This window comes from Typopeltis vanoorti, chromosome 1 (assembly GCF_054136105.1).
Source record: "Typopeltis vanoorti isolate ZY-2024b chromosome 1, IOZ_Tvanoo_1.0, whole genome shotgun sequence".
In the NCBI taxonomy this organism is placed as follows: domain Eukaryota; kingdom Metazoa; phylum Arthropoda; class Arachnida; order Uropygi; family Thelyphonidae; genus Typopeltis; species Typopeltis vanoorti.
Window position 1 is genome coordinate 128,651,419 of NC_143549.1, and position 14,275 is coordinate 128,665,693.

A 14,275-nucleotide genomic window follows, 5' to 3' on the forward strand; every position below is an offset into this window, starting at 1 on the left:
AATCTATTCTCTTCTCCAAGCAAGACATTTAATCCTCATGTACTCATTCCCTCTGTTTCATCCTGTCATCCCATGAAAAATTTCTTTTGCATCTATCATATAAAAGTTGTTCAAGAGATTTTATAGATCTAATCTTTTATATTATCAACTAAAATTTACTAAATTTAGTTGATAGCAAAAAAGAAGATGGATCAACCACTACTAATTTTACAAACCTTAAATCTATCCTCATAGCAAGCATTCCCTAATCAGTCACACCATCTGGAGTCTCATCACAAAGAAACCCAGTGACTACAGTCCCAATGTGGTTGAGTCAAAGCCTTATAAAGAGAGATAACTTCCTTATCTCTAACTGTGACTGTATGTCCTTTAATATCTAAATGATTGTTTGAGCTACTTTGTATTCACTTTTTGCAGTATATCCTCGGAACTACAGCTCTATTTCTGCCATCTCTCCCAGATCCTTAGTCTCATGAGGTTCTTGAAGCAGAGTCTTATCAATGTACTATATGGTTTGTAATCTTTTCATCTTGAATTGCATAATCTTGCACTGCCACAGTGAACTAGTAACCATCATCTTTTATCCACATTGCCAGTCTATTCAAATAATCCCAAGATATCTCTACTTTCCTTTATTAATTGCAGCTTAGCATCATATGCTAGCAGAGTGGGAAGAGTGGATTGCATACCTACTCTCCAACCAAACAGGTAGTGGGTTTGAACCCTATGGTGGAATGGGTGTTTGTAATAGGTGTTTTTGCTTATTAACCTCCCTACAGGCCATGTGGGTGAAATAGTAAGACCAAACTGCACTTCTTATCCATGTTATTCAATGGGTGTTACAGAATCGTATCCATATTTAGCTGGACATCTATCGATGTCATGGCCAGTTTGGGTGGGGGGGGGGGGTTAAAGGCGGCTTGCAAAAGTTTCTTATTTGGTCTGTAGAGGAGGGTTCCTGGATCATCTAATTCTATCCTTAAATCTTCCCATATAATATTATTAATGTACAAATTAAATAGCAGTGGCTCATGTACCTGTTGCATGTACCAGTCTCTCTGTTGTACACCACTATCATTTGCCTTTTCCTTGATTATACTTCACTGTACATTATTCTTTTTCTGTCCATCAGTTATGTTCTTATTCATGGTTGATATTATCAGTGTTCTTAATATTATGAATCCTTATTAGGAATATAATACATATTATATAAATATGTAGATGAGTAAAAATAAATATGTATAATAAAATAAATAAATTTATAAATAAATAAATAAATATGAAGAGTAAAACATCAAAAAGTAAATAAAAGACTGAATTACTCAATAAATTAATACAATTTAAAAATTTTTCAAAAGCACCTGACAATAAACACCATACTAATGAGTAAAATTAATGATTGGTATTATATAAGAATTAGTGAAAAAAAAAAAATGAAAAGTCTGATAATCAAAATCCAAATGATTCCAGGAGAAGGAAAAAATTAAATACTACTACTGAATATCCAAAGGCATATACTGTATTTTAAACGATAAATTTCTACAGAAAATTGACAATACTTCTACAGAAAAGCTCTATTCCATCAAAGTTCAAGAGATTGCCAAAGCAGTTCTACAGCCCACGGTCATATCTAGAAGCTCTTCAGTGGACTCAACAACAACAAAGGATAAATTTAAGTCCCAAAAGAATTGCATTTTACTAATACATCACATATTATGTGTTCAATACTGAGTTTAAAAAAATAAACTCAGTATTGAATTGAAATAAAGCAAGCAAGCAACATTACAATCAACTCACACAATAGCAAACACCATTATTATAGTGAACTAACTCACTATAATATTAATAATTTTCTGAAAGGTCCTCAACAAAAGCATCAATACTATTTTAAAGGTTCATAATAGTAAACCATACATCATAACAAACTGTTATGATGTATGGTTTGATTTTGACCTTTGATTTCTGTTAGCTATAAATGAGAGATGATTATCATTAATGAACATAAATCACTATGCATTACTAAGGAAAAGTCATTTCTTGAAGAATTACAAAAAGTCATGCTTTATAGTTAGTGGCGATTTATTTATAAATGCAATGAAAACAGAACTTAAATAAAATTTAATTAACCACCTCACCGGCCATTATGGATCAAATACGCATCATCATACGCTTTGTATCCATCATATATTTCAATGTAATATCAACGATATTATAATTTTAATATGCACTTCGCATCTATTATAAACTTGATGTCTATAGACGTCTTGGCCGGTAGCGTGGTTAATATTGCCAAATATATTCAAAAGAAATAGCATAACAATACCAAGCTTGTAGCCTTTTCTTTTTTAATTGTGTTACAGATATTTATCATTTTTGATAATTAAAATGTATATATATATATATATATATATATATATATATATATATATATATATATACATACATACATACATATGTAGATTTCACACAGGAAACATGCTAAAAGTAATTTAATGCCTTTTGAGGAGTTCATGAAACAACTCAAAAGGCTCAGCTGTCAAATTTTTGCTTTAATCAGGTAATTCTTATACTACTTTTTAGTATTAGAATGGCATAAAATCTAATTTTACAAAACAAAAACAACAAAAAAAAAAAAAAAAAAATATATATATATATATGCACTATCAGAATGTATAATATGGGTTTCTTTCTTTTTTTTTAATTGCTTATTTTGTTTATTTTTAGAGAGAGAGAAAGAGAAAAAAGAAAATGTTCTCTGTATACTTCAAAGGAAAAAAAATGCCACTACATAACTCCAAAAGTTATGTTTAAAAAGTTACTTCTTATAGCAGACAATGAAATATTTAAATAATGACATCCAGAAGTATGGATTTGGAAGGATATCATGGAGGAAGGACAAGAGAAAAGAAATAGCATAACAATACCAAGCTTCTAGCATTTTCTTTTTTAATTGTGTTACAGATTTGTAGCATTTTTGATAATTAAAATGTGTGAATACTATAACTAAATCCTTTTACAAAATGATAACTAAACATTCAAGCTTACATCTATTTGAATCTATAAAAGAGTCAATTCAATTTAAATAGAATGTCTTTATAATATAGCTTTGAGCGATATCAATAAAACTATTAAAACAAAGGAAGAAAAGAGAGGAAGAGTTCTACAAAATCTTCAGATTAGAAGGAAATATCAACAGTTATTTGATAAAAAAATAATTTTCATCTCTAATACTGCTTGAAGCAAATCCTGATGTCTGTTCTTTAAGCATTTAAATCTGAAATTATTAAATAGATCAATTATCAAGTGCAAAACACTATTTCACTAGATCCTATGCACAATTGTCTCAAAGTTCAAGTTGGATTTTCTTCTTTGCAGTATGAAATAACATTCAGAGTGAAATATAAAAAAAATGCAAAATTAAAAAAAATATTAACACTGGAATGAATTTGCCTTAAAAATATTAACATGCTCATATTTCGAGTCAACAATAGAGAAATATATTGCTTAATCTGGACAATGATCACAAACAAAAAGTTTACGCTCATTACTGCACTTCAAAATATGCTTCTCTTTCAAAGTTTTGCAAAGTATATACATGGATTAAAACAAGCCCCTGTGGTGAAAGCATAGTTAAGTTTTAAGATTCCTTCTTCTATTAATTAGAAATATTCTAAGGTGTCTTAGGATTGCTTATTAGCCTTGGAGGAGGAATTTTAAGCATTTCACAAATGTTGTTCCTCACTGGTCGGAGAATATCTAAAGATGAATTCCAATCAGTCTCACTAAGAATGGTCATAATATCATCTAAGTACTCCGTAATTATTACATCACTGTATGACAAGAATGACTCGTACATTTTATTAGCAGTCATTTTACGTACACGGGGAAATCGATGGCAAAGAAATATGGTAAGATATGCAAGTGCTTTCCTTTGGCAGCTGACTGGAAATTGCAATAATCCACACAATACATCAACGCCAGCTATTAGTTTTTGAGGATCCTTTGATTTAGATGTGATCTGCCAACAAAGCTCCAAGAGCTGTTCTGGGAAAGAATCACCTTGAGATTCCTGAGGAACCTGAATTACACCTGAAGTTAGAAGATAATCTGACATTCTAAAAAATGGAAGAATAACTCTCACATCTTTTACATGGTTATTGAGAATTTGAAGAAGTGTATCACAGACAGATTTTAATTCCTCTTCATCTGATTGGATGGATGTCAGATAAGCAAGGAAAGAAGACTGAGAGTGCTTCACCTAAAGCAGAAAAAAAAAAAAAAAAAAAAACAATATATCACACACATGCGTATGTACAATACAACACTATAGTTTTGCAATTAGTGTATTTCTTTCTTCTTGTGAAGAAAGAAAAAATATTCTTAGTTAAAAATGGAACTTCAGAAAGTGTAAAAATTGAAGCAATACAACATATAGCCAAATGACTCACATTTCCATATTACCTGAGCAGTACTAAACATTAAATAGAGGAGTAAAGTGCAGGTATAGGAATTCAACAATCTGCATGATCAAAGTGTTTGCCCTTTCCTCAGTATTTTGTTTGTATACCTTTTTCTTTTATTACTGTGCCACATCTGTTTAGTATGTTGGAAATCACACCATGTATAATGTACTGACAAATCTGATGACACCACACCTGTATCATCAGCTCTGTCGCTTGTAATATTGTTCTCTTGCATTTCCTGCATGTATTCTTGGTACCTTACCTATTATTCTACTCAACTGCCAGAAGTATTCAAAAGGTTCAGATCTCCACTGTTACCAAGCCATTGTAGTGGAAACTATAAGCTGCCCAACCATTTTATTCACTTGACATGTAATTCCCTGATGAAGTCTCTGTGAGTGAGATGAAATATTGGAAGCATCAAAACAGTTTAATTCTTTTCCCTTTGGTTGGAAAGACCTGAGTTCGAGTTTTGTCTATGACATGAGGAACCTTTATCAGGTATTTTCAATCAAATGGTTAGTTAGCTGGTCTCATATGGAGGTGGAGGGTTTTTTCATCCCTCAAAACAGGCAAACTGGCCCTGTGAAAACACACACATCTACAGATATAAGATACTCCTGGAATAAGGATTTTGGTTTCAAATGCCTGCACAGTGAAATGTGGGTCTACCTCTGCAAACTGACAATGACATCAGCAATTTGCAGAGGTATATGTCACCCACAGACCACCACTATTTTTCCACTCCTAAATTCAAGAAAATATGTAAAATTAAAAAAAAAAAAAAAAACAGCATTTTTATGGTTGAGATACAATTTTGCCTCCAAACTTGCCACTGTCATCTTTCTGCAGATATATATATAATTTTACATTCTGTTACACCGAAGTGAGAAATTATTATTTATCATTTGACCAAAATACTCTCAGTCTACTTGACAGTGTTAAGACCAAATGTTTACTTTAACACTTGTAAAATATGTTTATTTTAATGCTCTGATGGGTATTACATTGTGAAATGTGTTAATTACTGAAATGAAAGTGTTCATGGACACTATAATTTCAGTATGCTCTCTAATGCTGTAAAGAATAATTAAGTGCCATTTATTGTGTCATTACAAGATAAAGCTTGGAAGAATGATTTTTCTTTCATAGAGCGGTGCATGATTGGAATGAATTACCATTGGATGTTGTGTGTGCAAGCAGTGTGAATGAATTCAAAAACAAGTATGAAACTGGTGCATGTAGTATATGTCCTCCCTCAATGAGTCTCTAGAGGTCTCTCTTAATAATAAAAATATTGTAATCAGGGTTTGAAAAACTGTGTTGGCTCACCATTTAACAAAATATTTTACTCTTCAGATGTAATCCTGGGTGCATTCTGCCATGGTCACCAATTATATTATACTCAGGTGTGTATTCCTGGATTTGGTCAATTAACTGTTACCTTGCAATACACTATAATGATGCATGTGTTATCTTTTCACATCATATTTAATTACGACAAAAAACAGTGATAATTGACAGAACAAGTATTTATAATGACCAGCATTCCCCAATAAATGTGATGTGATAAGGTAAGCATACAAAAAATATTTATGACATAAAATACAACTGGTATTACATAATTAAAACTGATGATTATTTTTACATGCAAAAGATGGAAGCAGGTGCTGAGGCATGAGAATCTTCATGTCCGCAGAGACTGGTAATGAGTAAATGCAGCAAATACTCACTGTTTGCTAGGTGGCTCTAACTAACACTTAACTGACAGTTTTATTATCTCTACAAACGATGTGTATTGAAATATTTATGGATGGTTGTCTAATAGTTGTAAATGAGTCCTAATATTTATTTTGATTTATTTTTTTATACTTTTCCCCTGCCTTTTCTGGAGATCCAATGTGAAACTTTTTGATGCCCTTTCAGATCTCCGATAAGAAGAATGCTGATCTCAAATCAGGAGATGCAATTCATCTACCTTCTGAAGAAATTCACAAATTTATGCCCACAATGGGATTGAAATCCACAATCCAGTGATAAGAAAGTGGATTAAAGGAGTGTTTGTACATGTTCATGCAAAAGGCTGGATGGATGGAGGAGGAATGAAGTTATGGATAGATAAAATTTGGTCTAAGGGGGCCCTGCTGGACTGTTAAAGAAGCCTGCTCTTTCCTAGTTAGACTGGGTATTTGTTGAAAGTAGGCCTACTTATTACTTTATATTTGAAATACTGTAAATTCATTATAATATTCAGTGATAAAGTTTTTTTTCCCTAAAAAATGTGTACAAAAAAGGGGGTGTGTCTCATACGCCAGCAAACATGGTAATTATTTTTCAGTTTGCTCCTGACATCATTACATCTACAGATACAATTTTAAGCTATGTAGCATGAGAACACAAGAGCTGTACCTGGTTGTATAAATTGGAGTTATGAATTTAAATCATTTCCCTACAAATGGTTTTTGTTTTTTCTTGAAAATATAATTCTCTAATATCTAATTAGATTATTTTTAAGTTAAAGATGAGTTTAGCAAGAAAAAGCAATGTCTGTTCTTTATTATTTCAAATAAAAACATCAAACATCAAATTTTGTTCACTTACTATTAAATCCTCTTTAAAATTATTCATGGCATCAAACAAAAAGTTTTTCTTTGGTAGCATCTTCCTTTTAAAAATCAATAGTGGTGGTTGGGGGTGGCCCGAAATGCCTCTCTGCAGCCCTGTTTCCATGTTCTTTAGTATACACAATCACACGTAGCTTGTATGCAATATTGTAGCAATGCCGACGTTTTTCAGCCATAATTTGTCAAGAAATTTAGAGAAAATTTAACAGCAGAAATAATCACTGTTCACAACAACAGCGACAACAATTGGAAAGTTTAAACGAACAGGAACACAGCTGTGATCGTCGATTACAGCACATGCGCATCCACTGAACTCTACGTAACTCGAATGCTCTCAAACACCGCAAGAAAGCAAGAAAGAAATCGCTTAATAACTCGGAACAGAGAAAATTTCCAGAAATGAAAGTAATAAAAAACTGAGTATCGGCGTATAAGACGCACTCTATTTTTTCAGACCTATTTTCAAAGAAAAAAGTGCATCTTATATGCTGGCAAATATGGTGATTCCATATATGTAAACACAGGAAATAAGGTTTCTCCTGCTCAGTCTTATGAAAGAAAAGGACAGGGTGCTTTGTTATTTAACATCAAGGTGTTTTAAAGTTGGAAATGAATTACAGCAATATGGAAAGAAATGAAGAAGTTGGTAATGAAGGAGAAAATACAATGGGTTAGACAAGCCATTAAGCAATTCAAATACAATTTCGTTTTACTGAAAAAGGAAGAAGTATACTTTCAAATATGCTGCATGCAAAATGCTTTTTATTGTAATCCTGGGTATTAAAAAGAGACAATTTGTAGACCTTTTTGATTACAAAAAAAAAAAAAAAAAAAGACAGAAATAAATAGACAACAAAACTTACCCAATTTATCAAAATGGCAGTTACATACTGGATTCGATATAAGGTTTCCTCCCAAAGTTTAAATTTGATGTTTATATATATACAAAGTGCAACTAATATTTATCAAAGCAAGGTGTTAAGACAAGTTAACTCTCCAGTTTTTGCAGATTGATCTTACTCTCAGAGACCCAGTAACTACTAGAGAGCATGTCCTCCAGGTGATGAATTGGGGATCCTATGAGATATGGCAGAGTGTTCCAAATATATTGGATAAGGACCCGTGACCCAACAGGGCCACATTTGGCTATCAACTAAATAGCAAGGGAAGTGGCTCTCCTATGATCTTCTACCTGGTCTCTTCTTCCTCTTATTTTGAGGAAATTACACTCTTCTTTCTTTTATCTGTTCTATTTGGTCTCTCTCTCTCTCAACCAACTCTTGTTTTCTTCTGATCCAGATGCTATTAGAGTATTCTTTTCTGACTTAATTCCTAGATTGGATAGATATGACTCTTTAGTGCCACACCAAAGAGAAGATAACTCTGAAATCAAACCTTGGTCCAACAGGTTGGGAGTTCCATGACAGGTCAGCTCCCTGTCTAGGTAAAAAATAATATTGCTCTGAATCTCTGGAAGAAAGGATATATTGGTGGATCTTTTTTCAGTGATAACATTGCAAGCAATGGACAATGATTTTTGTGACATGGAATATACGAAGACTAAATGCTAAATATCATGAGATAATTCAGGAAGTTGAAAAATGAAGAGTAGATATTATGGTCCTAAGAAAATCAAAGAAGGTAAGGATTTTGAAATAATGGGTAAATATTTACATATATGGAATGGACTGAATAAAAACAGAATGGCTGAAGGTGGGAGTATCTATCCTCATAAAAAGCAGATGGAAGAACCAAGTAAAAAGGAAGAAGTAAATGAAAGGCTTATAAAAGCAAATCTTGACAGTACCAGAAGAACAATCTGGTTTTATAGCAGGAAAATCTTGCATGGATAATGTATTCTCTTTATGACAAATATCCCAAAAAATGGTTGCTAAGGATAAAGAACTCCATTTGATTTTTGTAGATTTAGAGAAAGCTTATGATACTCTCCAAAGGAAGATAATGTGGCAGGTATTGATAGGAGTAGAAACAGATGAAGGAACAGTAGAGATGGTACAGAGGATGTACCAGGGATCAAGGTCTGCTATACAGATCGGCAACAAATTTTCAGAAGAATTTATTAGTAGCAAGGAGCTCAAGCAGGGTTGTTGCATGTCGCCAATGTTGTTTAAATATACTTGAATGTGGCCTTGCCTTGGAGAACTGGAACAAGGAAATGCTGTGGAATGTACCCATAGTGTAAGTCCTACATTCTCTTCGTTTTGTTGTTGATCAGGTGATTCTTACACTGGACAAAGAAGATGCAGAATACCAGATGAGAAAACTGTTGGGGCCTGAAAGTAAATCTGTTAAAAACGAAGTTAGAAGTGAGGATCATCAAATCAGTGGATGCCTTCAAATATCTTGGCTCCATGACAGAGTCCAGCCAGTGTGAAGTGGACATTAGAAACCATGAATAGTGTTTTATGGAGTGTCAAGGAAAAAATAAGAAGATTCTGTATCATGTGATTACAGAGAGTATACTCTCTGTAATCACATGATATGTAATCTCTGATTACATCATATGTAATCTCTGTATACTGACCTATGGAAGTTAGTGCTGGACACTCACTAACAGCCAGAGGAAATAAGTAGAAGTGTATATTTGTGGAAATGGGTTACTTCAGATAAAGATGAGAGCCACCCATATGGACTGTCTGAGGAATGCATATATTTGAGCAGGGATGAAAGGCGAACAGCCTGTTGCAGAGAAGATAGAGGCATGTGCTTTGAAATGGTATGGACTCACAAAATGAGAGAAGAATGATGCCCATTAAAAATTATGATGAACTGGTCACCCCCCTGGAAGGGAAAAAAAAGAGCAACATGGGAAAGAGACCATTGTCAGAGCAATGGAGAAAAGAGAAATATGATAAGGACCTAGAGAAATCATACAGAGGTGAATCTGAGAAAGGGCAGCTGCTGTCAAGTAGAGAAGCTGATCTTAATAACAGTTATGAATGCTTAATTCACAGTAACTGTTCTTGCATTTAGGTAAACATAAAGGATATCAGAATTTAAGGTAACAGACTATTTTCATACTTACATTTATGTTCATAGAAACTGAATCATCTTACATAAATATAGTTTATGTAAGAGTTTAGTAGTAGTTAAATGATCATTTTCATTGGTTTATCATTAATATTTTGTTGTATTGCATCATCTATCATTCCCACAGGTTTCTGTATAATGTAATACTTACTGCATTGCATCAGAATTTTTTATGCCAGAAACAGACAGCAAGAGCTAGTTTTCACATTTTCATGCTGAGATTGCTATGGCTAGTTATGTGCAGTTAACACCTTGGAGAAAAAGCGATTCAAGCTTTGAGTAGAGAAAGCTATTCCTCTCATGAAATAGCTAAAAGGGTGTCCTGTAGTCAATTTACTGTGCTATGGCTGCTGTCAAAAGGGAAGGAAGCCAGATCTTCTGAAAGGAAGAAAGGGGGACAGGAAAAAATCCACTATGCCAAGATCAAGTTATAAAGTGACTCTGCCCCAAAAATTGCTGTGTTGTCTGTAGCACTCAAACAGACATGGAAGAACAAATGGGAAGCTGTAACTATCAGGAGAAGACTCATTTGACAGGGACTGATAGCCAAGCATCCTAAAAAGAAGCCCTAACCAAAAAATGGTTAGGAAATGATTGGCTAGCTAAACTGGTGCATAGAGCATGCCCAAATGGACCCCTGATCAGTGGAAAAGAGTAAGCTTTTTCTGACAAGAAGTTTAATGTGCCAACTGCAGACAGACAGTTTGAAGACGATCAGGGGAAAAATTCAACCCTGACTGTCTGGTGATAAGTCAAATTCTCAGCCAGTCAGATGACCTGCGGCTGCATGTCATATCAGTGTGTTGGTTGTTAAGAGGAATGGGGAGAGAGTTATGAGTTAAGAGGGATAAGAGTTGAGAGTTAAGAGGAATGGGGAGAGAGTTATGAGTTAAGAGGGATAAGAGTTGAGAGTTAAGAGGAATGGGGTTTCCATGGTCAAGCAACCACCCATAAACCAAACATTTCTCCTGTGAATGCTAAGTGGCACCTGCAGTGGTGTAAAGAGCGATGCCACTGGACAGTGGCCAATTGGAAATGCGTGATTTGGATTTGGAATGATGATTCACGCTTTATCATGTGGCAGCTAGGTGTGGAGAATACCTGGAGTATGATTCCTGCAAGCATGTGTAGTGCCAACAGTGAAATTTGGAGGAGGGTGCATTATAATGTGGGGGTGTTTTTCATGGAATGGACTTGGCCCTCTCATAACACTACACAAATCTAAATGCAGAAGGTACAAGGACATTTTGGCCGTTGCATACTCTACGGTAGAAGATCAATTCGGTGATGACTATTGTCTATATCAGCAAGACAATGTTAACTGCCACAAAGCAAGGTCTGTGAGGGAATGGTTTGTGGACAATAACGTTCCAGAGATGGACTGGCCGGCCCAGAGCTTTGACCTGAATCTCATAGAATACCTTTGGGATGAATTAGAACACCTACTTTGCTCCAGACTCCCAACGACCCACATCATGAACTGCTCTAGCTACAGCTCTTCAGGAAGAATTTTTACCAGGTGTTCCAACACCTGGTAAAAAGCCTCCCCGGCAGAGTTAGAGCTATCATAGAGCAAAGGGGTAGACCCACCCAGTATTAATGTCCACGACTGGAAAGTGTGTCACAGGGAAAGTCTGATTATAGTTTCAAGTAGGTGTCCGGATACTTTTGATCAGATAACGCGCATGTGTTTTATTGTGGATCAGCCTGTGTAAATATTCCTTTTTGATTTAATTAAATGGTTTGTGAACACATTGGACTGATTCTGTCAATGCGCTATCCTGAAAATTTCGAACCTGCATAAGATAAAGTTGTAATCAATAATTAAGCTACAACTAATTAAAGACAAATATTAACATAAGCAGGGAATGCTAACAATATCTGCTTTGTCTTTAGTTTAAAATCTTATAATCTCACACTCAATACATCGTCTAACTGGCACAGTCGTAAAACAAATAAATTTGTTAGACTACAGAGAGTGAGAACATAAGATCTAGTAGAAATAAATAAATAGTGGCAGTCAACCATTCACGACAATTGATGAAGTTTAAGTAAAAACAAAGACAAAGTAGGGTTGCAAAATAGAAATAATGTCAAATGCAACTCTAAAAAATACTCAAGTTTTGATAGCAAAAACTGTTATATATCAATTTAATTTATTATGATAAACTCATTCATTATGACAAACTCCTGAAAAGTTCCAGCCAAAGCACTTATCATTAATGCTGTGCTAAAGAACAATTGCTATAACAAATATGCCAGTAAACTGTTGCTTTGGTCCCTACAAGTTTTGGAAATAAATACTCTTTTCATTCCTTGTGGTTCGACAGTTTCTCTGATTCATTCTCAATGGGATGGTGGATTCAAATCTCACTGTGGTGGATAGAATTTGTAGTAGATGATTTTTATCACCTGGTGTCAGACTCAGGATTTATTCAAAGTGTAAAATCACATGGAATAGTGTTTGGTCTATAAACCAAAATTATTTGTTTATCTAACCTTTAGCATACCTACTGCTGTGGGTTTTGTCAGTGGAATTATCATGAAAAAACCTCAACTCAGCAAGCATGAATATCACACGGAACAGAAATAATAATCCCTAAGGTGGCTCAACTCATTCATCATCTATTACAGAGAGAGAGCTCAGTAAAAAACCATACATATTCTAGGACACATGACATAATTAATGAAGCATGTTTTAAAAATCGTTATCCTTCAAAATAACTTCCTTCTTACATACAGCTCTCTTACTATAAACACCACAATAAAAAATTCATTCACTATAACAAACTACTGAAACATCCCAACCAAAGCCACAAAAGTAAACTGAAAGGCTAAGAGGCCTATTCCAGCAGTCTTTGTGAGATTACTATAGAGAAAGAGAGTTGACTATTTCCTAAATTTGCAGATCTTTAAATCTATTAACAAGTTTCTTCTTTCTACCCAATTATGGTGCTAGTGTACTATCAGTTAAATGACCTCGTGTGTGTGTGTGTGTGTGTGTGTGTGTGTGAGATTACTATAAAAAAGCATTTTTATATAAATTATCAATTATATATTTGGTTAAATCCTTTATCCAATCTTGCATCTTGCATTAGATAATGCTATGCATTAAGGAAAGGATCACTACCCAGACCGGTTTCGACCTTTATTGAGGTCTTAGTAGTGAAAGCCAGACCCAAAGTTTGCTTAGTATCACACCTCTGGGTCTGGCTTCCACTGCTGAGACCTCAATAAAGTCGAAACCGGTCTGGGTAGTGATCCTTTCCTTAATGCATAGCATTATACATGTCTGCAAGGAGATGTGCTTTGCATTATGGGATACTAAGGCAGGTGATGAGAACTTATACCACCTCAGGTGATGAGTTGCCCCAGTCCTGAAAACACTTCAGGCACAAGCTCTGTTTGCTTACACTTGGATAAGGAATTAAACCAAATATATAATTCATAGCATAGCCAGTGAAAAAACTTCTATCAAATTATATAAATTATATTATTACTGTCCAACCATACATGTGAGAACCCTGGCTGGCACAGTGCCAAGAAGAGTCAATTCATGTTGAAGGGGAGAAAGGAATAAGGCAATGTACAAATTTGTCACCAACATGCAAAATCACATAAAATTTTCCAACTGTTGTACAAACAAAATAATTACCACTTTAAAAACTACAATTTTCATAAAAGAAAAACTAATTTTCTGACATATAATAATAAACACTTATCATTGATTATCCTATTATTGGAATGGATTCACCTTCTTCTTGCAGAAGTGTTGAGGGGTCTTGCATCTGTGGTCAGACAGTAATTTTAATATTTTGTTTGAGATCTTCACTAATATCCTTGAAAAAATAGCATATTAGTTGTTGCTCTTCTTTGTCATTCAAATGATAGCAATTAACATGTAAGCTTACCAGAGATTCTGTCAGGCCACCAATACTAACAGTTAGACCAAGCAATAAATTATATTTATATGTAGGAAGATGCAGAAGTTTCACAAACAAAGGAAAGGTATCTCCTGCAGACTTCCAGTTGAGATTCTCGCAAATATCTTTTGTAAAAACTTCTTTCAACTCTTGATGGTGAGGAATGTATGGAATTTCAGGTTGGCTAAAATTATAAACAAAAATAATTAAATTT

The 14,275-nt window shown here is 34.2% G+C and overlaps 1 protein-coding gene across 2 annotated transcripts in view; it reads right to left on the reverse strand.

Annotated features, from left to right (window-relative positions):
• Window positions 1–2,663: 2,663 nt before the first annotated feature.
• The window catches only part of Tbcd (tubulin folding cofactor D), a 291,444-nt gene continuing 279,832 nt past the window's right edge, over window positions 2,664–14,275 (reverse strand). For both annotated transcript variants that reach the window (XM_090399238.1, XM_090399247.1), the window contains 2 exons: window positions 14,050–14,245; window positions 2,664–4,258 (listed from right to left, as the gene is read on the reverse strand). In XM_090399238.1, coding sequence (XP_090255364.1) covers window positions 3,671–4,258; window positions 14,050–14,245 — 784 coding nt within the window. In that variant the 3' untranslated portion in view covers window positions 2,664–3,670. The remainder of the gene's footprint in view (window positions 4,259–14,049; window positions 14,246–14,275) is intronic.